Source organism: Lynx rufus, unplaced genomic scaffold (assembly GCF_022079265.1).
Source record: "Lynx rufus isolate CCGP_SWC_20201006 ecotype Redwood Valley unplaced genomic scaffold, mLynRuf1.p SCAF_7, whole genome shotgun sequence".
Lineage (NCBI taxonomy): Eukaryota > Metazoa > Chordata > Mammalia > Carnivora > Felidae > Lynx > Lynx rufus.
In genome coordinates this window covers 91,503,504-91,527,203 of record NW_025814889.1, presented here as the reverse complement: position 1 = coordinate 91,527,203, position 23,700 = coordinate 91,503,504, and the positions used below count along the sequence as shown (strand labels likewise).

The window sequence follows — 23,700 nt, the reverse complement described above, 5'->3', positions numbered from 1 at the left end:
CAGTGAGCCAGTACAATAAGAGGCTAGCGCTTGGAGAGATCTGAGTGTTTATACCATCCCTGAGCTTAAAAGCTTATGACCCTACTCCTTCCCCACCCAGTGCTTCCAAAGATGGATATGGTGAACATCAGAATTATGAATTCCAACCTGCCTGCTCAGAACTGGGTGAGGACGGAAAGAGAAGAGAAAAGGCCAAAGGTTTATTAGTTCATCGATCAATAAATTTTCTTTATCCATCTTTCAAGCAGCAGGCTGAGCCCTTTACATGAGATTCCCCGTTTAATCCTCAGGGCTCCCCTGAGAGATGATTATCCCCATTTTGCCCCCTGAGACGTGAAGAAACTGACACCCAGAGAGCTTAAATGAAGGTACCCAGGCCACACAACTGGGAAGTTGGATTACAGTGTAACATTAATTGATTCCTGAATGGAGCCTTTTCTATCCTTGGAATTACCAACAGAGGGACCCCGACGCACCAGGGTCTGGTGTAGGTCCCCACCTCTTTGAGCCTCACTTCCGGTGAGCTGCGGGAGTGATTGTGTTCAGTCTTTCAAACCTGTCACAAGAAGGCATGCCCCATACTAAACATCGCTGCGTGTATTGTCCGACATTGTTTCTTTCCTCGGGATCTTTAAGAGGTTACCAAATGACCCAGCGTTTTTTTGGAATGTAAAAAGCACACGAGTCCGTTCGAAATGCTAATTAAAACAGTTTTTCTGATTTTATTTGAAACTAAAAAGTGATTCCCAGCAGATGCAGTTATCTTGTACCATTGCCCAGGAGAAAGCTAGAAGTGGCTTCTAGAGACCCTTGCCAAATCTTTATTACTATGAATATATAAAGTATGGTGGGGAATTGATATTCAGCTGCACACAGGGATTATTTCTACCTTTCCTATTACCATGTGGTGTTTCAGAACCGGCGCAATCCACATAGGAGACCGAATCCTGGCCATCAACAGCAGCAGCTTGAAAGGGAAGCCTCTGAGTGAGGCCATCCATTTGCTACAGATGGCCGGAGAGACCGTCACCTTGAAGATTAAGAAACAGACAGATGGTGAGTGGGTCGAGAGCCACAGTGAAGGGTTTTCAGTGCATTTCTTTCCCTGCGTGTGTGTGTTTCTAAGGAAATGACTCTCCTGAGGGAGTATGTCAATATCTTTTTATTTAAATGGACGCTTAGACTTCAAACTCCTTCTCTGTCTTTAAAGCCCAGGCAGCATCAAGTCCCAAGAAATTCCCCATCTCTAGCCACCTGAGTGACCTGGGAGATGTGGAGGAGGACCCCTCTCTGGCACAGAAGCCAGGCAAGCTCACTGACACGTACCCCTCCACCGTGCCCAGTGTGGACAGTGCGGTAGACTCGTGGGACGGCTCTGGAATAGATAGCGGCTATGGGAATCAAGGTATGTCCTAGCCTCAGGGAGCAGAGGACTGACTGTTGAAGCCCGTGTGCCTCAAAGATCCACCCTCTGCTTTCTGAAAAGAAACACCTTTATTTATTTTACTTACGTCTACTTCAGCATAACCAGATTGAACACACTGAATATGGCGGCCTTGCATTTTCTCCTTAACACCCGTAAGTCATGAGCATTTATCAAACACTTGCGAGGCCCTCACTAGATCTACTGATGTCTAACTGTTCAATCCAGAGCTTGCCCTTCATACGTAGATTAATATGAAGCAACCCATACAATAAAGCGGTTCACTGAAGACAGGCCCCATTCTTACTTTTTAAGCAGGCTTTCCACAAAGATGGATTGGGAGCGCTGAAGGTGTGTGCTTCAAGAGATGAGTCAGTGACTTGTGACCCCATTTATTCCTGCCTCCTCCTGACTTTTAATAGAAACTTATCCAGGTTTCCCAAACACTCACTATTAGAGAGCTGTAACCACGATATATGAAAGTAGAGAGCAGATTTTTCTCCACAAGCATCATCCTCATGTGAAGAAGGGTAACCTCCTTTAAAAGTTAAACCTCACTGACAATGTGAACGTACAAAAAGTGTTAGGCTGAATGCGGACTATAAACTAAAAGCTTCTTGTCTCTTCCCTTCGACTCTTTCCTTCGAATGATACACAGCATCAAAAGAGAAATGTGTCAAAAATTCTTTGTATTTCTCCCACATGGGATTAAGACGTGATTGCCCCCATCTGGACCTCTGGTGAAAATGCCCCTCGAGGAAAGGATGTTCCACATTGCTCCTGTGGTGCCTAGAGAATATATGAATTGCAGGTTAAGCCACATCTGCTCAACTACCTAAAGGTGGACAGACTGGCCACCAGCGGGGACTGGGGTGTCCTGGCCATCTTCACATGTGCTGAAAGCTGTAGGTGGGACACTGGCCACACAGAGGAGTTGGTTTGAAAGCAAGATACAACAGATACACTTTAAAGACCACGGCGGAAGCCCTCACAAATGCTCCTAATCTCTTAGACCTTGCAATTTCATTTCTGGGACTCTGTCCTAAGGAAATAATTTTACCAGAGTCAGAGATACAAAGACATTGTTTTAGGCACTGTTTACAATGTGTAAATATTAGTGAAACAAAAATGTCAACGGACAGGGAATTAAATAAATGTTTGGTGTATATATTCCAAACAAAAACTAAAGCTAAAACTTCACCTTCTCTTTTTTGCCTTGTATAAATTCCAGCCTTCACATCCCTTTTCTGCTCTGATTTAACTCGGTCAGAGAATAAAACACATAAAGCAAGAGTCTGGAGTCCCACACTCATTTGGGTTTGGGAGTTGGTTTGTAACTTATTTAGCTACTTTTTAGGAGACTGTATCCAGTTTGCTCTCTTCTGGTTCTGCTAGTTTTCTCCCCTCAAGTCCCATGAAGAGTAGAGGACAAGGAAAAGGAATGATATTTCAAAAGTTCTCAAGTCGTCACTTGTCAGAGAGGATACTGGAGTTTGGTGGAGAAAATATTCTGAAGACCCAAAATAGAATTGGAGCTTTTATGTATCTGCCAATTAATTTTTCCACGTCATAATTGCTTGTGACGGCTTAGCTATCCCATCAAATAACTGCTCTTCTCATTGCCTGTGAGTTGATGAGTCACCAGAGGTCTCAGATAAAGGGCAGAAGTCAAATTCTCTCAGCGTAGACTCTGAGGTTTATTTATTAATGTGCTTGCTTCTTTATTGTTTGTTAATGTGGAGACTTTCATGTTACACAGATTGTTTGTAAGGATGTTCTTTATTTTAATGATGTTCACCTATAAGGTAACGTGTAAGAACTTAGCTACTCTCAGGGCCACCTGGCTGGTTCAGTCAGCAGACCGAGCGACTCTTGATCTTGGGGTCATGAGTTCGAGCCCCACTTTGGATGTAGAGAATACTTAAAATGAATAAACAAATTTTAAAACTTAAAAAAAATTAAAAGAGAAAGAACTTAGGTACTCTGCCCCTTTATACCATAGGATGAGGACTGTGATTAGCATACTAAATATAGGGCCTTTCCCAAAATAATAAAAAATGAAGAACCACTTATTATTCATGAAGCTTTTGGAAATGTGAATTCCTAGATGGAGAATTGTGTCATAATAATATTAAATTTGACATTAGTAAGTTAGAAACCTTTATGAGGTTAGAAAGATGATGAAAACATAGTAACACCTTATATTTGTGAAACTCTAATCTCAATTCTCATAAGGAACATGAAGTTCCTCAGCGTGAGGGGAGAATTTAGGAGGCAGCTCTCCTACATCCTCGCCGGGAGCTCTGATGGCCCGAAGTTCTCACTTGTACGGAGCTGAAATGTGTCTGCCCGTGGCCCCTGCCTGTCGGTCTCAGTTGTTCCCTCCAGGTCATTCAGAACTAGACTGAAGTGTCTTCTACTCAACAGCCCTTCAGATACTCCAAGTTGGCTATCGTGCCTCTTTGGAGTCTTTCCTTCTCCAAGCAAAATCGCCCCAGGTCCTTAACTGTTCCTCGCATAAAACTTACTTTTGAGTGTCTTTATCATCCTGAGGGCCTCTCTTCTGAGTATGTTCAAGTTTAACTTTATACTTCTTGAAGTCTGTCTCTCAGAAAGGAAGGTTATACAACAGCCTGACAGTCCAGAGCAACTCAAGCCTGTCACCTTCATCACTGAAAATTTTAGAGCCTGTGAACACAGCCTATCTTAACCTCAGCGTAAGAATTTTGGTGGTCAGATCCTGTCTGTCACTCATTTTGAGCTGATTGTTTACCAAGACCTCAAAGTATGTTTTTTTTTTCCTTTTCCTTGTGTTATTAGGTTAAACCCAGTCTCTCCAGATTGTGCTTGTGCAGTTGGCTTTTTTTAAAAGTAAGGCATAGAACCATACTTCCTTTTCCCTGGTAAATACTATGTTGTGAGATACAGATGATCTTCAACGTGCTCTTCCAGACTCTCAGCAGACCTTCTACCATATCCCGGGAAGACGTTGCACATTCTGACTGTACCCTGCAGTCCACAATAGCTGTCCCATTCCCAATAAGATGTCACACCTCCATGATGCACATCTTCCTCCTTGGGGCCAATGTCTCTGCAGCCACATTCCTTACTGTTCTCTGCTTCTTCTCCAAAGTGTCAAACTTGTCCCTGTCATTCATTCAACAAATATGTAATGGCTGGCACACTAAAAGGCCAGCATACATGGATACACATGATGGGCCAGAGAGTTGGGGTCCCTATTCTCATGGAAGGGGTAATGTACTTGAAGGGCCAATTAACAAGCTCCTACAGTGCAAAGTATTAATTAGTTAACACAGAAAGAAGTAGGATGGAGTCATCAAAGCTGTGGGGAAAGGAGTGTGTTTAAAGAAGTCTTGGGGCGCCTGGGTGGCTTAGTTGGTTAAATGTCCAGCTTCGGCTCAGGTCATGATCTCGCAGTCTGTGAGTTTGAGCCCCGCATCGGGCTCTGTGCTGACAGCTCAGAGCCTGGAGCCTGCTTCGGATTCTGTGTCTCCCTCTCTCTCTGCCCTTTCCCTGCTTGCACTTTCTCTCTCTCTCTCTCTCTCTCTCTCTCTCTCTCAAAAATAAACATTAAAAAAAATTTTTTTTAAAGAAGTCTTACAATGGGATGACTCTCAATTCTATTGTGCAACTCTAGGATGCAGACTTTTTCTAGTCTGCCTCTGGGTCAGCTTCTTCTATTTCCCATTCTCTTGACCCTTATGTTCATACCCTCCTGCCTTATCGAAATCTTATGCTTTGGCCCCCTTGTCTTATTTATGCCTCTCACTCAAAAAACCCTTTCCTTGGATTTAGCAAAGGATGGACTGACAAATTGCTTGTACCTGGACTCTGTCATTCTCCTGGATGGCGTAGCTCTTTTGTTGTCTGTAATTCTTGACTCTCAACTCAGATAGCTTTGTTTCTGTCTTATCCTACCCTAATCTTTAGATATTTCTTTCTTTTGAGTTCATCTTTTTCAGCTTTATTGAGATATAATTGACAAATAAAATTGTATATATTTAAAGTATACAATGTGATGATTTTGATGTACAAACATATTGTGAAATGATTACCGTCAAGTTGATTGACATATCCATCATCTTACGTTGTTACCATTTGTGTGTGTGTGTGTGTGTGTGTGTGTGTGTGTGTGTGTGTGTGTGGTGAGAATGCTTAAGGTCTACTTTCTTAGCATATTTCAAGTATACAATATTTTTAACTGTAGTCACCATACTGTAAATGGTGTGAAGTTAATCAAACTCTGTAAATCTCCAGAACTTATCATGTCTCCATTTCTCCCACTCCCCGGCCCCTGGCAAGCACATTCTACTGTCTGTTTCTATGAGTTTGACATTTTGTTTTGTTTTGTTTTTAATTTAGGCTTTACATATAAGTGAGCTAGTAGTATTTGTTTTCTTGCTCACTTATTTTATTTAGCATAATATACTCCAGATTCACCCATATTGTTGCAAATAGGATTTCCTTCATTTTTATGGGTGAATAATTTTCTGTTGTGTATATACATTACATTTCTTTATTCATTCATCTGTCAGTGGACACTTAGGTTGTTTCTGTATCTTGACTATTGTGGATAATGCTGTTATTATATTCTATCTCTTCAAGATACCTACTATATTTCCTTCTGGATATATACCCAGATGTGGGATTGGTGGATCCATTTTGAGGTCATTTGTATCATGTGTATTTGCTCAGAAAAAAAATCTGTTTCACACAGGTTTTTTAAATGTATTTGTGTAGAATTAAGGAATTTCTTGTTTGATTCTTTTTATTTTCTTGGTTTCTATAATTATTTCCCCAATATTGTCCCATATTTGGTATATTTGTGTTTTTATTCTTTTTTCCCATGAGCATGCTGGTAATGATTTATTTTTATTTAGTAGTTTTCTGAAGAACTGACTCTTGCATTTATTTATTAGTTCTGTTCTTATTTTTTAAAATACATTTTTGCTTTGAGTTTGATTAACTTTACTCCATTCTTCTTAGGTTTTCTGTTTATGACTAGAATTGGGTACCTGATTCATTTATTTCCATGCTTCCTTCTACTTTTCATAAAGATATTGATGACTGAGAAGAGACATCAACATGATGAAAGTGTTGAATCACTATGTCATACACGTGAAACTACGAGTACACTGTAGGTTAACTAAGTGGAATTTACATAAAAACTTAAAAAAAGAGAGAGATGCCAACAGGTACAGTCAGAGAGCCCAAGCTCCCTTTAATATAGTTAGGGAACACAACATAGTACATAAAGAGAGTAGCCAGGGCAGAAGACTGAGCAGTATTCTCCCCATTGGGAGGGCTTTTCTTTCTCTCTTCTATATCTCTTCTGACCTCTACAAGCTCATGTTTTATCTCCTTCTATCATGTGGCCTTGCCCAATTTTCCTTGAGTTCTTCTATCTGTGCTTTGACCTCTTGCTTTACAGAGGTGGTGGTTTCAGTGTGCATCTTTTAAATATCGTGACGATGTATTTGGTCATACGTATCATTTTCTCCATGACAGCCTTGTACTCATGAGTATCCTTCATCTGCTATTGCTTTGTCTTTCTGTTTCTTCTCCCCGTTGTTTTTTTTTTTAATATTAACTTGGTATACATCTTATGACAGTTCCTTTTTAATTATTGCTCATCTGTGGATGAGATGACTTCTTTCTAAGTTGGAAGTTTGAAAGAGGGTCTCTTTCAAAGAAGAGCCCAAGTTGTGCTCCAGGCTAGGAAAAATGACCCCCCCCCCCCCCCGTTCACAGTGACCTGTGATGAGTGCCTTCTTCCCCAGCCCACAGAGATGGCAACCGTAGGCTGCCAGCAGTGTGGAATTCCTTCCTGCTCGCCTGATAGATTGCTTCCTGCAGGTGGTGGCCTATCTGTAGGTGTGGTCCTTCAGCCCGCCTCCCTGGCTTGCCCTGGTGCCAGACTGGGTCCAGGGCACTTCCTGCCACCAGCATGTGCAATCCATTCTAATCTTCCAAACAAAGGACTGTTGTTTTGCTTTACGCCATGGCCCCTGCTTTGGAAGCGTGGGCCCTCTCCGAAATCGCTGGCCATGGATGTCTCCTCATGGCTCCTTAATACCGCTTCTCACTCCCTGTTTGACTCAGGGAATTTGGTAACTTTTTTTGTGTATTTATGGTTTGAGATTCTAGTTTTGCTGAAGATGAAGTTTATGTTGTTTGTCAACCCTTTTTGTCTTGAGATGATTTCTGGAAAAGGTAGAGAACTATTTTGCTCTGCCATTTTAAGACCACATTCTCATCTAAACACCTTGAATATTTCTTGGCTAGAACAATTACAAGTAGTTACACGAATGTATGGTTTGATTTTCTCATTCTTAACGAAACTCGATTTTTACGAAACAAATTTTGGCAGGGAATTATCTGGCTCACTTGACTATACTAAAATTGGCTTCCAAAAATGAAAGTAACGGCAGGAGCTACAGCCCCCAAATTGCACAGTTGAAGACTGCATTTCAAAACCATTCTCTGATTTCAAATTTTATGAATATGAACCAACATTGTTGAGTTCGCTTTTTAAAATTAATACTCAGTGTGAATTAAGAACTATAAATGTAACATATTAATCTGCACAGTGTTGTGGTACTGAAAACCAAATAGTACAATATTGGAGTATCAGAATTTTACAGGTATCTGAAGTGTAGTTACCTTAAAAATAAAAATCATTATACTAAGATTGCCAACATTTGTACAGACCTATTTTCCATTACGCTAATGAATAAAACGAAACATTACTCTCAGTGAAAGGAATCTAGACTGAATTTTTTTCACGTTTATTTATTTTGAGAGAGAGAGAGTGTGTGTGCGTGCACACAAGCAGAGGAGGGGCAGAGAGAGAAGGAGAGAGGGAGATTCCCAAGCAGGCCTCGCACTGTCAGCGCAGAACCTGACGTGGGACTCGAACCCACAGACTGCAAGAGCCAAAACCAAGAGCCAGACGCTTACCTGACTGAGCCATCCAGGTGCCCCTAGACTGGATTTTATACCTTGTATCAGTTTGCCTGGGCTGCTATAACAAAATACCACCAACTGGGGAGCTTAAACAATAGAAATTCATTTTCCAGTGTTCAGGAGGCTAGAAATCCGAGAACAAGGTGCCAGGTTTGGTTTCTCCCCGTCCCTTTCCTCGCTTGCAAATGGTTGTCTTCTCACCGTATCTTCACATGGCCTTTCTTATGTGTGAGCTCATCCTTGGTATCTCTTGTGTGTGTCTAAATAGTCACTTATAAGGACTCCAATCAGAGTAAACTATGGCCTCACCTTTGACTTCACTTAACCCGAATTACCTCTTTACAGATCTTTAAATGCAATCCCATTGATGGCGAGGGCATCAACATATGAATTTAGGTGCAAATACAAGTCAGTCCATAACATACCTCGCGTTATGTTATCAAGGATAAGACCAGATACTGAAACGTAGATGGGAAGGAAGGAAAGAAGGAAGGAGGAAGGGAGAGAGAGGAAAAAAGAAAGAAAGGTTTCCAATTCTAACTAAAAAGAGTAATGACTTAGGAAATGCATTTTTTAAAAATTACATCTGTCTTTCCATGGATTTCTCAATTTTGAATTTAAAATCTAGTTTCCAATATCATACCTGCTTGATAATTTTATGTGCTCACACCATCATTCAATAAAAACAAAGTCTAATTGTATTTCTGGCCGTTGATTTTTCTTACACCTGGGCCGCCTCGCTGATTCCGTTCCTCCTGTGGCGTTTAAGTCTGACTCCCCTTGTAAAGGGATATTCCTCAGGGCTGCTAACTTCTCGACTATGGCAACCAGCCTGTCTTTATTTAAGCTTAATTTCCGTCAGATATTCCCTGTGTTCAATTATGCTCCCATCCTCCACCTGCATTCGTTAGGGATCGAGTTCACGTACATCTGAGAGAAAACACAAAGGACGGCGTTTAAGCAAGTGAGTTATTTTTCTCCCGCTGTAGTAGAGCCTGGAGGAGGCAGGTAGCCCCGCGGCGTCGTGGACCAGCGTCTTCTACTTCCTCCCTGCTTCGCATGTCTCCTGTCTCTCCATTCATTGCCTTTTCTTATAAAACCTTCATCACGCCTGAACTATTTACCTCTTCACCGGCTCCTTGCTTTGAGTATATTACCATCAATGATCCTTAAGAAACAAACAAACAAAAAAACCTAAATCTAACCTTGCCCCTCCCTTAAAAACAAAATAACAGGGGCGCCTGGGTGGCTCAGTCGGTTGAGCGGCCGACTTCGGCTCAGGTCATGATCTCGCGGTCCGTGAGTTCGAGCCCCGCGTCGGGCTCTGTGCTGACAGCTCAGAGCCTGGAGCCTGTTTCAGATTCTGTGTCTCCCTCTCTCTGACCCTCCCCCGTTCATGCTTTGTCTCTCTCTGTCTCAAAAATAAATAAACGTTAAAAAAAAATTAAAAAAAAATAACAAAAGCCCTCTTGGTGGTTTCCTGTTGTTATAGGATAACATGGAAGGTCCTTAGCTTAAAGCACAGAGCTCTTTGTAATGTAGGTACAACTGCCTAGTCAACCTATCTCCTGACTTTTCCCTGCAGGACCTTTAACCCTATACATCCTGAACTTCTTTCTCACTCTTCTCCAAGCAAGCTTTGCCCTTTAGTACTTTATAGCACTAGGTATTTTGATCCGTTAATCAATCCCTGCCTTGATCCATTCTAAATCAGTGGAGAAGTAGAAATGGGGGGGGCACTTGGGTGGCTCAGTCTCAGCTCAGGTCGCGATCTCACAGTTCATGAGTTCGAGTCCCTCATTGGACTCAACTGTTGTCAGTGCAGAGCCCCGTTTGGATCTTCTGTCTCCCTCTCCCTGCCCCTCCCCCGCTTGCATGCTCACTTGCTCGCTCTCTAAAAAAAAAGTAGAAATGGAGTCAGCTATGGGTTAAAAATTAACTATTTTTGGTTTTTTGGAGAGGAGGCATTTTGTTTTGTTTTGTTTTGTTTTGCTAGAAAAGCTGAGTTGAACATGCAGCCAGAAAATCAAGATTGTTATTTCCCAGGTGCCTGGCTGGCTCAGTCGGTTGACCGTCTGACTTTGGCTTAGGTCATGATGTCACAACTCAGCTCCTGAGTTCCAGCCCTGCATTGGGCTCTGTGCTGACAACTCAGAGCCTGGAGCCTGCTTCGAATTCTGTGTCTCCCTCTCTCTTTGCCTCTCCCCTGCTCGTGCTCTGTATGTCTCTCTCAAAAATGAATAAACATCAAAAAAAATTTTTTTAATATTGTTATATCCCTACCCCTAACCCAAGTCTAGATGTTGGGACATAAATGAGGGGGAAGTCAGACCAGCAAAGCAAACTGTTGGATTTGATTTAGCTAAATAGAACTGAATACCTAACGTTACAGTGGCTTAAATCATTTTTTTTTTTAAGTAGGCATTTCAGAGCTGGTATATAATTCTACAGTGTTGTCAAGGAACCACACTCTTAAATATTTCTTCTCTATTGTGCTTAGCCCTTGGCTTCCGTCTTTGGGTTTACCACATGATCCAAGGTGGTTACCAGGGTGCCAGCTATTTCATCTACATTCCAGGCAGCAGGAGAGTGTTGTAAAGAGCCTTTCTGGAAGTTCTATTTACATGTCATTGGCTAGAACGTTTTACATAGTTTCCGTAGTCAACACTTAACATCAAGGGAGACCTAGGAAATACAGTCTTATCCTGAGCACTAATATGCCCACCCCCAAAACTGGTATTCTGGTAAAAGGATAAAGAGAAGAATGGATGTTTGGATAGGCAGCTCGTAGCCTGCCACAGTCAGCTCACTGCACAGTCTTGGCCTTGCTGTCCCTTGGGAGCTCATTGAGCCCCAACAGTGGGACCCAGTTGTGCTTGCCTTACAGCACAGCAGCAGTGGGAGAGAATGAGTCCAGAGGGAGCCAAGAAGAGACCGAGGGTCTCAACAACCCCCTGTCTTCTTCCGGAACTCGACAGTTAGGTAACTCATTGCTCTTCCTGTGGGGAGGCATAAGCCCAGATGGTAAGAGGGACCAGAGTGTTTCTGGAACACTGTTCCCTCCTTCAGAACCCCGCTGATGGAACATGAGGACAGGGCTCACCACGACTGCACGTTTACCAGCCTCTCCTGTGAGGCCTGCACCGTCTTGCCCAAGGAAATGCCACCTCACCCCCTAGCTCTAAGCTTAGAGGGCACCTTCCCTTTGCACCTTTCGTGACCCACATTCTGACCCCCAAGCAGGTCTTGGTTGTTGCACATCAGCGTGTTCAGACTAAAAGGACAGCACTCCTCAGATGCAGTTGGAACTGTCCCTTTCTATGCCTGTTTCTCCTCCTGTCTGTTCCAGACAATGCAAAAGTGTGCAGTGTTTGAGGATAGGAACCTAGTACTGTTATCTTTGCATTTCAGCTCCTCACATGTTACCGAACACTGAAGAAGCACCAAATGTTCACTCAGTGGTGCAGAAGCTTTCCTCCTCTCCTGCTCTCCCTGTTTCAGAGATCTTGAGAAGTTGAATGGCTTAGCACGTAGTAAAAGTAATGGGCATCTGTACTTATTAAACCCTCATTATGTTTGAGAGTCTGTGTGTATTATTCTCAACCCTCTTATCAACCTGGTGAGGCACATGCATATCATTATCCCTATTTTACCCTGAGAAGAGTTGGCCAAGGTTACAGAGCAAGGAAGTGGCAAAGCTGGGATTTGAACCTAGATCTCTTTCTGAGTCCCTGTGCCAGCACAGTGTGGTCCAGACCCAGTTCTTTTGAGTCTATGCCTAACCCAAAGATACTTGAATTTTATCCCCTTTTCCTGCCCTGCTTTGTTGTAATGCAATAATCTTTTAATGCTGCTTATTAAGACAGGGCATCCTTGGTGTAGACAGACATGCTTCTCAAAAGAGGCATTTCCCCAGTAAGGAACAATGCTGCACCTCTGCTCAAGGCCTGCCTGCATCTGGCCCAAGTCACCAAGAACTACTTACAGACAACATTTGGAAGGAAAATCAGACAGTTAATCTGTCCAGTTTAAAACCTGCTGGAATTTGGGGCGTCTGGGTGGCTCAGTCGGTTAAGCGTGCAACTCTTGATGTCGGTCGGCTCGGGTCATGAGCTCACGGTTCATGGGATCAAGCCCCACGTCAGGCCTCTGCACTGACAGCATGAAGCCGGCTTGGGATTTGGCTGTTAACAGGTTTACAGCTAATTAAGGCCAGGGAGGTGCAGGCTCCCCCTAGTTCTTTCTGTATCACAAAAAGTGAGACTTCACATGTTTAGGGAGTTGGTTTATCTCGTTGGGAAGGAGAAAATGGATAGCCTGTCACCAGGACCCAGGAGAAACGCAGTGGTGCACAGTCACTGCCCTTCAAGAAGAGATTCATGCGTGTTCCTGTAATTCACCACTTTTGACAGAAGGCAGTGCATCCGTCACACAAAATTTCTTCCCAAACGGCTAGCCACATTTCTGTAGTTACCCAAGAAGAAAATGAGATATTGAACTGTAAATATTTGCTCTGCACCGTGGACTCCTAATGCTTGATATCCTAAAGCAGAAGGTTCATAGAAGGTTCTTGCAGCCTTGGGCGTTCCCCTGCATTCTTGAGATCAAATCCTTTTGATGAGAGCGTTATCCTTTGGGACATCCTGCTCCCCCTGCTCTCTCCTAGTAAGGATGGCATTATAGGCTCCAGCAGGTTGAGGGACAGTGAGTTAAGACGAGCAGGGATGGCATGCAGACAGTCATGTGATCCCGTCATTTCATTGTATGTGAGAATGGGGGCCTCAGCCTGTTTACTGTAGTAACTGTTTTTAAAGGCAGTCAGAAATACGTATTACATTGCAACCCAGTATATACATGTAAACACCTACAGAGACACACGCATGCACACACATAGCACACACAACCTGAAATGGTGGGTGAAGCCGTGCATCATGATCACAGCACAAGCTCGAAAGTCTGAGCTGCCAACAAGCCCTTGCTCTCCTCTTTAAACCTCCCGAAAGGGGGCGCCTGGGTGGCGCAGTCGGTTGGGCGTCCGACTTCAGCCAGGTCACGATCTCGCGGTCCGTGAGTTCGAGCCCCGCGTCGGGCTCTGGGCTGATGGCTCAGAGCCTGGAACCTGTTTCCGATTCTGTGTCTCCCTCTCTCTCTGCCCCTCCCCCGTTCATGCTCTGTCTCTCTCTCTGTCCCAAAAATAAATTAACGTTGAAAAAAAAAAAAATTTAAACCTCCCGAAAGAATTTTGAAAAACCGCATACCCCATCACAATTTAAAGTTGTCATCTAATGTTTTTTCTCCCCAAATTTAAATACTTGCAAAGACCACAACTTCCAGTCTGCCGTTAGTATGCCTTAAATATAGTTTTGTCAAACTCTGGAGCCATGGATTTGGCTCAAATTTATGGAAGAGGTCCATTGTATAACCCAACCGGCCAAAGCCGTTCCTCCCTGCCTCGCCTATCAAGCTAATCAGACTTAACTCCCTGTCAGAAGCGAAGTCAGTCTTCATTTTGCAATTCAAATAAAATAATAATGTGCCCACCTCCCAACCGACAACTGTTTTGAATGCTAACTCTGAGACGCAGAGAGACAGGTGAATGAGAGAGAGGGGAAAGCCTTGCTAGGAGTCCGTGCCTGGTTGAAATAAGGCACTATTCCCGAGAGACCTTCTCTCAGGAGCGAGGCTTTCCCAAATTATCCCTTGATTTAATGACTGGGAGTTTTTGCAGCCCAGGGCCAATCTCCTGCAAAGGTTTGAGATGGATAAGATGTGTGTCTTTCATTGGTAAAGTGGCAGAAGACCAACTGTGACGGTTGGCGTGAGAAGGGAGAATCAACAGATCTCAGATCTCTGGTCCTTTTCAGTAGGGTCAGGGTGGGGAAGACGTGCTTAACGGTTTGTGAGTTCGAGCCCTGCATTCAGGCCTGCTGCTGTCAGCATAGAGCCCACTTTAGATTCTCTCTTTCTCTCTCTCTGTCTGTCTCTTTCTCATAATAAATAAACTTTAAAAAAATAAATAAATGCGGAACTGATTCTTCTAAGGTTACGACTGGAACCCCCAGGAGAGTTCGCAGATACCCCTAGGTACTTGAGCCACTGTTCTAAGCCCTTAGTACCCTCATATGTAAAGTGCACACAGTAAAAGTACGTTCAAAGACGGTTCTGGAGAATAAATGAGGTGATTTAACAAGTCATTTCTCATCGGACTAAGTCATCCCTGACATGAGTGGGTCCTGGCCCCACCTAGCCAACTCCGCCTACACTCGGCAACCAGCAGCCTCTCGGCCGCCCCTTGGGCCTGGAACCCCCATCTGGTGGCAAATTTCAATCGCAAAAGGACAGACTTGGGTAAGAAGCTCTCACACACCCTGGAAGTGATCACAGGTTTGCCTGGGCAGGAAATGTAGGCGCCTCACTTTCTAGAACTTGCTCTAGAGAGGGTTGGATACAGGTCTGGTGGGCACCTCCCCCTGGTCCAGTCGATTTCCTGCCCAGAGCAGGAGCCCTCATAAAAACAGGTCCAGGACCGTGGGCCCGCCTGCTTAGATCTGAGGGTCTTACCTCAGGGCTGTTGGAATCAGTTGACATAACGTGCAAATGTGTTTCAAATATACGACCTGGGGATTATCTTGATGGCCTTCAGAATCCCGAATTCAGTTGAGGTCAGCTGCCTTTTTTTTTTAAATTTTTTTTTTAATGTTTATTTTTGAGACAGAGAGAGACAGAGCATGAATGGGGGAGGGCCAGAGAGAGAGGGAGACACAGAATCCGAAGCAGGCTCCAGGCTCTGAGCTGTCAGCACAGAGCCCGACATGGGGCTCGAACCCACGGACCGTGAGATCATGACCTGAGCTGAAGTCAGACGCTTAACCGAGTCACCCAGGCGCCCCTAAGGTCAGCTGCCTTAAACAAACTAACGGGAACCGCAGAAAAAGGCAAGTTCCCGAACAGATCTCCCTAATCTTTCTCAGAAACAGAAGATGACACTTTGTTTTTGTTCCAGGCTCTGGCTTTCAGGCGTCAGGCTACAGTTTCAACACTTACGAGTGGAGGGGTCCGAAACAGAGAGGTAGCCTGTCCCCAGTCACGAAGCCACGAAGCCAGACCTACCCAGATGTGGGGCTGAGTAATGAAGACTGGGACCGGTCCACAGTCAGTGGGTAAGGTTTTCGTCAACTGCTGCTTTGTGGCCGTTAGCCCAGATCCGAATCGCTCCACTTCTGATGGCACATACGGCTAGCGTGGGAAGGAGCCACTGTCATCATGCCTGCCTCATGGCAGGGCTCAGAGACCTGTGCCTGCCCGGCTGTATCCCGGGACCACCCCACAGCCAGACAAGAGTTCATTTTCCCCTGATAAAAACAATAGCATGTGGGAAAAACTACATCTGTAAACCCTGTCCTCACTCTCTGACTAGTCTCCTGTCCTTACATTTAAAAGGTTGCTTCACCAAAGCATAAGAGACTCTTCAAAAACTGAGAACAAACTGAGGGTTGATGGGGGGATGGGAGGGCGGGGAGGGTGGGTGATGGGCATTGAAGAGGGCATCTTTTGGGATGAGCACTGGGGGTTGTATGGAAACCAATTTGACAATTTCATATATTAAAAAAAAAACTCTAATAAATAAATAAAAGGTTGCTTCATGTCAGCTTATGTTAAAAAAAAAAAAAGGTACATCGAGGATCCCATAGTTTGAATTGAGATGTATTCTAGCATTTTGTTCCTTACCAAAGTATTTTAAGGAAATTCACAAAAACCGACAGCACGTGAATGATCTCTACTGACATTTATAAGTGGGAAAACGTGTTTCTCTTAGAGGGAAGCTTGATTTCTCTTGCACTAGACAGATCAGTTGCAAGATAGGCCCACACGGTACCATGTTGATGCAATTCACCCTGCAGGAGCCACGAACGCCCTAAAATTCAGTTAACAGGACCGTGGTCCTCCCCTCCCTCCATTCTCTGAGATACTCTGCATTTCCTAGAGCACCCTCACTTGGTGGTTACAGTTGGAAGAAAGCCAGATCCCCAAAAAGAATCTCCATTTTTTTTACACGTGGGATGAAAGAGAGAGATTCCGAATTATGCCTTGGCGAGTTGTCAACCCAGACTGTGCTTTTTGACGACAGTTTTACAGGGGCTCCCGACAGTACGGAGGCTGAACAAGAGGAGAACTTCTGGTCCCAAGCGCTGGAGGACTTGGAAACCTGTGGACAGTCGGGAATTCTGAGAGAACTCGAGGTAGCCTCGGTCCTGCTACTTGTATTGTTTCTACATTCATTTTTTTTTTTTTTTGGTCCTTTTGAGTTTGCATTTATCACATCAGTTCATTTAAAAGCTTTAACCCCTTTCCACAGGAGAAAGCTGACAGGCGTGTGTCTTTGAGAAACATGACTCTCTTGGTAGCTACCCTTTATGTTTATATTTTTGCTTGTGAAGCTGCCTTCCCTGCCCCCTTGCCTCCTGGACAGCAATTTGATTTTATTCAGTGCAGTTGAAAGTATTTATTTCCCCATTTCCACCCCCACCCCGAGCTTTCTGACTTGTGGCTTCTGCCATTGCTCCCTGCTAACCCTGACTGTACCTGTTTGCCACCGAATCGCTGGGGAGGGAGCTAAGCCCCCCAGCAGTGGCGCATCTCACTCTCTGAGTTGCTTTAGAAAGGTTTCTTTGGCATGTTTTCATTTGTACCTGGTATAGCAATTGATTTGATCGTGAAGAGGAACATAAGAGGAAATTTTATTTTATTTTATTTCATTTTGCCCTTGAAGTAGATGACAAATGCAGCTGGTGAAAATGGCCAGTCTGTGTGAAAAAGCAGCCAAAATATTACACAGTACTTTGCTGTTAATTGCAAATCCTGATTCCGTATCGACTTAGTGTGAATTCTAGGAGTTGTGGCAAGATGGAACACAATAGCTGGACTCCCGGTGAGTTCTTTAATCAAAGTCATGTATTTGCTGACGATATTCACACTGTGGTCTAGGAGGTCCTGGACTGTTTCCTTTTATGTTCTTTTTAAATTTTCTGAGCTGTAAAAAGTAAAGTGGCAAAAGTCTCATTTTTATTTTGACGTCATCTGAGGTCCCCAAGCCACCATAAGGAATGTGAATGGCATAACTGGGTGAAACTGCAATTCTAAAACGAATATTCATCTTTATATTGTTTTGCTTCTCGGTTGCATGTGTGGATATTTTCATGTGATTCTAATGTTTGTGAATCTGCAAAGAGAATTATAAAGAAAAACAGTAGTTTGAATTTATAAATATAGTATTACCTGGCATGAATTGAAACTTCAGAGCACAGTTAAAGGGCCTGGAGGTGGATAATACTATAAAACTTAAATAAATTAAGACATTGGCCATCGATTCCTTTTTAGGCACCTTTCAAAAAGAGTAAAATGCTTAAGTATCAGCTGGCTTATTTAAACTTTTACCACTTCCTGGATGTAGAATGATTAGCAGAAGGGGTCCAAACTGGATACTGAGTTCAATTCACAATTCTTGAACATACGCCTGCTTCTGAAAGCGCACTTGGCCCATATGCCTTTTCCACTTTGCGCTCTGATACTTCTCTTTTAAAGAAACAACTATTCTTCTAATAACATCTTTCACGGCAAGTAAAACCAGGGCGATGTAAAAAGTGGCACAATGAAATTGGGTTTTCACTCATTTCACTCAATACTCTAGTCATTGTCCCCATTAGCTAGCAAATTGATTTATCTAATGAAAACAAACATCTATGAGCATAGAAATTATGTTGCAAAAAAATTAATTAATTAATTAATTAAAAAAAAGAAATTATGTTGCAAAAGCCTATAAATATAAACTTTTTCTAGCATAGCTTCAGGCAGGTGTGGCCCTTGAAATTATAAATGCAGAAAGGAAATGGGTTGAGTGTGTAAGCCAAAAGGGAGTTAAAGTCCTCAATGAGGAAGAATGATTGGCAAATCTAAAGAGACTTCTTTAGACTTTTATCAAAAAGAATATTCATTCACTAGTTTAAATGAACACTGATCGTGTGATTGTAAATGTTACCGTGCAAAAAATATTATGGGAGCTAGTTTCCTGCGTATGAAATTTACATCCAGCATTAAAAGTTACAGCATATTATAACCATAATAAATGTAAAAGATTAGCTAACATGAAAAATGATTACGATTGAAATGGAAATGAAAATTATACTAGTCATTCTTCCCATTAGCTGGCAATAATTTATGTTCAACTTTAGCACTGAAAAATGTTAAAACAGAAGAAAAAATTTCAGACTAAGACTTAGGACAAGTTACTTAATCTCTTTTACCAGATATTTATTCTTCTGTAAAATAAGGGGATTATAATGACTAATGCTTATATGGCACTTAACACAGAACATAACACTTGATAATTATTCAGTAGAAGTTATTATTTTTGCCATTTTTATTAATTAACAGTGCCTTAGCTATTTTCTGTTTAGTATAATATATGAAAAAATTTTAACTAGATATCAGATAGAAAACTCTTGAACATACCCCTCTAAGTTATATGTATCTCAGTTATCTCATTGAGAACTTGGGAGGTTATAACTATAAATTATTAATTGTGCAAAATGGAAACAGGCAATAGATATTCTTGAAGTGAAAACAAATCCTAGATAATTTAAAATAATCATTTTTAAACTTTATTTTAGTTTTTATATTTGTACTTTAATTTTCATATTCCTTCATAGTAATTCAACTGAAGTCCACTTTAAACAAAGCAATCAAGCTGTGCTTTGGAAACTTGGTTCCATCAGAACTCCATTTAGATCAGTTTGGAACTTCCGTAGTGGCTTAAGGTTCAGCCAAGCAGAATTGTGATTAAGTATTTTACTTCCGACGTGTTTCTCCTACTGGTCCCCTGAAAGTGAATGAATATAAATGAATATAAAAATGAATAAATGAATAAAAATAAAAATGAATATAAAACATAGATGTTAACAAAGCAAATAATGTGTCTAAGTAGGTAAAAACAATAGAGGGGTGGTCAGCACAGCAGGAAAATAATCCCTGCGTTCTGTCATCAACAGTAGACAAAAAAATATTGTATGTGGGTTAAGTGCCATAAAATAAAGGATGTCCCATGACACCAACAAAGCTTTCAATTTTAAAAAGGGATTTAACTGAAATAAAGCAATAATATGGTTAATCCACATTTGTTTCAATATTAATCTCCTAAAAAGTCAATTTTATATGCTTCAACCTAATACTTGACTGGGAAGCAATACAGCCTGGTGGTCAAGGGTAAGGTTTCTAGAGTCAGAGTGTGAGGGCTATAATCCCAGACTCTTGGGCAACTTGCTCAATTTATCTGGGCATCCCTTTCCATAACTGAAATGGGGAAGTATGATGACTGTAATACCTATCAGAAACTTATCATACATATTAAATGACATTCTACATACACATGTATATGGTATTACACGTGCTAACATGTTAAAGGTCAATGGCCAGTAAGGTTTTCTTTTTTCTTTTTCAAAATTATCAGTAAGATAACTGATCCAGTCAGGATATCGATAACTGGTTGTGTTTTTTGTTTTTTTTGTTGTTTTTTTTTGTTTTTTTTACAAGAGTTGTAGATATACCTACGTGTGCTCCAATACTGGGCTGCCATTCGAAGATCACGTTAGTGGTGCGTGTATAGTCGAACGCCAGGTGAATCTTAGAGTCACAAAATCTTAGGGAGATAACAAATGAAAGCTCTATCACTGGGCAGTGTTTCCTTCTAACCAACCATTTTAGACGGTGCCCTTGGCTCCATCTATGTGATGGAGCCTACGTGACCTTGAGTAAGTCAGCCTCTTTGTGCCTCAGTTTCTGCACCTACAAATTAGGAGTAATAACAGTGTCTGTTTCACAAAGTTGTTGTGAGGCTTAAATAGGGGAATACAAGGACTCAGCAAAGTACGGTTACTGTTAGCATTAGCGTTCACGTAAACCACCGGTCGCATTGTAGCTGGCACACGGCACGTGGGGCTTGCTCTTTTTCCCATGACTTCGGGCACGTTCACCAATGCTAGTTTACCATCATCCAGCCATCCTATCAAGGAGGACGGAGCTGGCTCCAGGCACAATTTTGAAATTTTGGCATTTCCGAACCATGAAAAATGAACATTCTCAACAGGACATTGGTTTCAAATGCTTAAGTAGTTTCACTTCTAAGATTCAGTCATGTTTGGGATCTAATCTCGCCTTTCCTTGTGTATGAACATATTTGAAACTGAACAGACTTCCCTGTTCACCGGTAAAATCCAATCTAAGTTTCCCAGCTTTTGAGCAAAGGGTTGCGTCCGGTAGCACAATATAGGATTCCTCTTTAAACTCTCTGAGCATCTCACACAAAGGCCGTTTCTAAGAAAGGTTGACCCATGCTAAATACGCGGAGACCTCGCTGGTCTACACATTTCTGGGGCAGGTCTCATGGCCCAAGGAGAGACCATATGCTATGGTAGGCAGGCGGCTTTGGGTAGAAGCCCTTGCCTTTGTATCAATAGCCCTGTTTCAGCCCATTGCTACCTCCAGGGGGAGCTACAGGCAGCATTGCAAATAGACGCCACCTGGTCCCGTTGAAAAGTTCTTCGTCCATTTCTGTAAGATATATTGAAGCTGCTTCACGAATCCCATCTTTAGAGCCCACTCAGTGGAAAGTTAATGGCTAAAATGTAGTTTACAGTAAGCAAATGTTATCGCTTTTCAATTTGCCTCAGAACTGCCAGGGGTGGTATCTGATTAAATAAACTCAATGGCTTAAGTACTTAAATTGGATTTGAGATGTGCATTATAAATGTCACTTGCAAAGCATTTTGCCAGACTTTCATAGTTCAATTAGTACGTCCATTCTCCAGCCTTTGGTTATGCCCCGAAGAGACTGTATCTTGACTGGGCAGAAGGAGAGATGTGCTTACTGTTGGGCAACCAAACCCTTTTCTTAGTCCATGGCTTAATCGTCTCTGAAAATTGTCAATGCCACAGGCAACGATCATGTCGGGGAGCACGATGAGTTTGAATCATGAGGCCCCAACACCTCGCAGTCAGCTGGGGCGACAAGCCAGCTTCCAGGAACGGAGCAGCTCGCGGCCGCATTATAGCCAAACAACGCGGAGCAACACCCTGCCCTCCGACGTGGGCAGGAAGTCTGTCACCCTGAGGAAAATGAAACAAGAAATAAAGGAGATCATGTCCCCAACTCCTGTGGAGCTGCACAAGGTCAGGATGCTTTCTTCCCTCCCCTTGGTCACATTCAGTAGCCATTCGGCTGCGCGTGAGCACCCTGATGCAAGCATAGTGATGACACTGTACTGTCGGCTCAGCCAGGGAGAGAAGCCAGAGCTTAAAGGCAGAGCATTAGAGATTCTGTGCTCAAAATGCGATCTTTGGGAGGGTATCCTGTAAAATCGGGCGAATTCGCTTTGGAGCAATGAATTTCCTAGTGACGCATTTATGGCCAAAATCTTCTTGCAAAAGTTAGAGGCTCTCACATCCCATGGAGTTGCGATGAATTGGTCTGTCATTCCAACTTCTTTGGAAACAGGAGAAGGATTTTCTTTAAAAAAAATTTTGTTCGACGTGTATTTATTTTCATAGAGAGAGAATGCGTGCGCATGTGAGCAAGGTAGGGGCAGAGAGAGAAAGACACAGAATCCAAAGCAGGTTCCAGGTTCTGAGTTGTCAGCACATAGCCCGACGTGGGTCTCAAACTCATGGGCTGCAAAATCATGACCTGAGCCGTAGTCGGAAGCTTAACCAACTGAGCCACCCAGGTGCCCTGTGGATTTTCTCTTTTACTTTTTTAATTTTTTTTAATGTTTATTTATTTTTGAGACAGACAGACAGAGCATGAGCAGGGGAGAGGCAGAGAGAGAGGGAGACACAGAATCCGAAGCAGGCTCCAGGCTCTGAGCTGTCAGCACAGAGCCCGACGCGAGGCTCGAACTCGTCAACTGCGAGATCGTGACCTGAGCCAAAGTCAGACACTCAACCGACTGAGCCACCCAGGCGCCCTGTGGATTTTCTAAGTATCATACACTCATAGCTTCATTGAAAATGAGCTTCAGGTGTAATGTAGGAATGCTTACTCTTTAATTGAAGGCTTATCAGTAGAGGGTTATATTATGCAGAAGACATGAAGTTCTCTTCCAGACATAATTTAGATGTCTTTGGGTCAGGACAGGGCAAAGCCTCATATGTTCCGTCTCAGCCTGTGATGGTTGCCTCATTTGACTTCATGGAAGAAAGCCCACTATGGCACCCAGAGCTGAATTTGAGTTGCTGGCAGAGTTTAAGCAAGGCATATGTAAGGGACACTGTTTGCAGAACCCAGGGAAGGAGAGCAGTAGTAAGGAGGTGTCTCTGATTTTCTTTCGTAGAACTAATGCTTTATTTTTATTTAATACATAAAGATGCATAGACAATAATAATCTGTCCCACTTTTCTTGAGAACCAAGACCCTCTCTGCAGTCGATAACCTATTAACTAGAAATTAGTTGTTCGTCTTACCCAGAAAAACAAGTAAATGTTGGACTGAGAGGAGTTAACAGGCCAGACACTCCCTTTTTCCACTAAAGACGTCCATTTCCCCAAGCACCCTATAAAAGATATTTTATACGTTTTGGAGCTATTTACTTTGAAGCTGACAAAGGATGTGATGAAAGAGAGACATAGAATGGGAAGTTGAGTTCTGAACTTGGTGCTCCAATCCCCAGGTTGATTCATTTCCCACTCATTCACTCATTTCATACATGTACCGCGCATGCATTCACTTAACTAGTGTGCTGCAAATCATCAGCGGGCACACGGTCTAATGGGGAGACAGTCTGGGAAACAGGGGGAAGATGGTGAGGTGAGTACAATGAGAGAGGCAAGACCAGGCTGCCTTGGGGGGGGCAGAGGGTGGACCCTCACCCACTACAGAAAGAGACAGGAAAGGCTTGTTAGAAGTAGGTGCCGATTCTGCAGGAAGGTGGAGGTTGAGGGAAGGAAGGAAGCTTGTGCAAAGGGATGTGAAAGATTGTGGTAAATGGAGGGAGTGGAAATACCCCGATCAAGTGATCAAAGCCTTGGCTTGGAGCCTTGTGCGTTAAGAGGAATTGCAGACGTACAGAAAAGCAGAGAAGTTTTGGATATTTTAGGGCGGCGACCCAGGTTAGCCCCATGCCACAAGTTAGCTTGTGTGTCCAGCTACCCTGAATTGATGTGTCTGTTTGGTAGACACAGTCTTCACTGCCTGTCAAACGTCCTCATATGCTAATTGACAAACACCATTAGGAGGCTGTAAG

General features: G+C 42.8%; 1 protein-coding gene across 2 annotated transcripts in view; it reads left to right on the top strand.

Moving 5' to 3' along the window:
- Positions 1-23,700, top strand: part of GRIP1 (glutamate receptor interacting protein 1) — a 404,358-nt gene that overhangs the window by 360,634 nt on the left and 20,024 nt on the right. For both annotated transcript variants that reach the window (XM_047066969.1, XM_047066968.1), the window contains exons 17-22: positions 917-1,056; positions 1,211-1,405; positions 15,414-15,570; positions 16,539-16,650; positions 16,767-16,811; positions 21,398-21,631. In XM_047066969.1, coding sequence (XP_046922925.1) covers positions 917-1,056; positions 1,211-1,405; positions 15,414-15,570; positions 16,539-16,650; positions 16,767-16,811; positions 21,398-21,631 — 883 coding nt within the window. The remainder of the gene's footprint in view (positions 1-916; positions 1,057-1,210; positions 1,406-15,413; positions 15,571-16,538; positions 16,651-16,766; positions 16,812-21,397; positions 21,632-23,700) is intronic.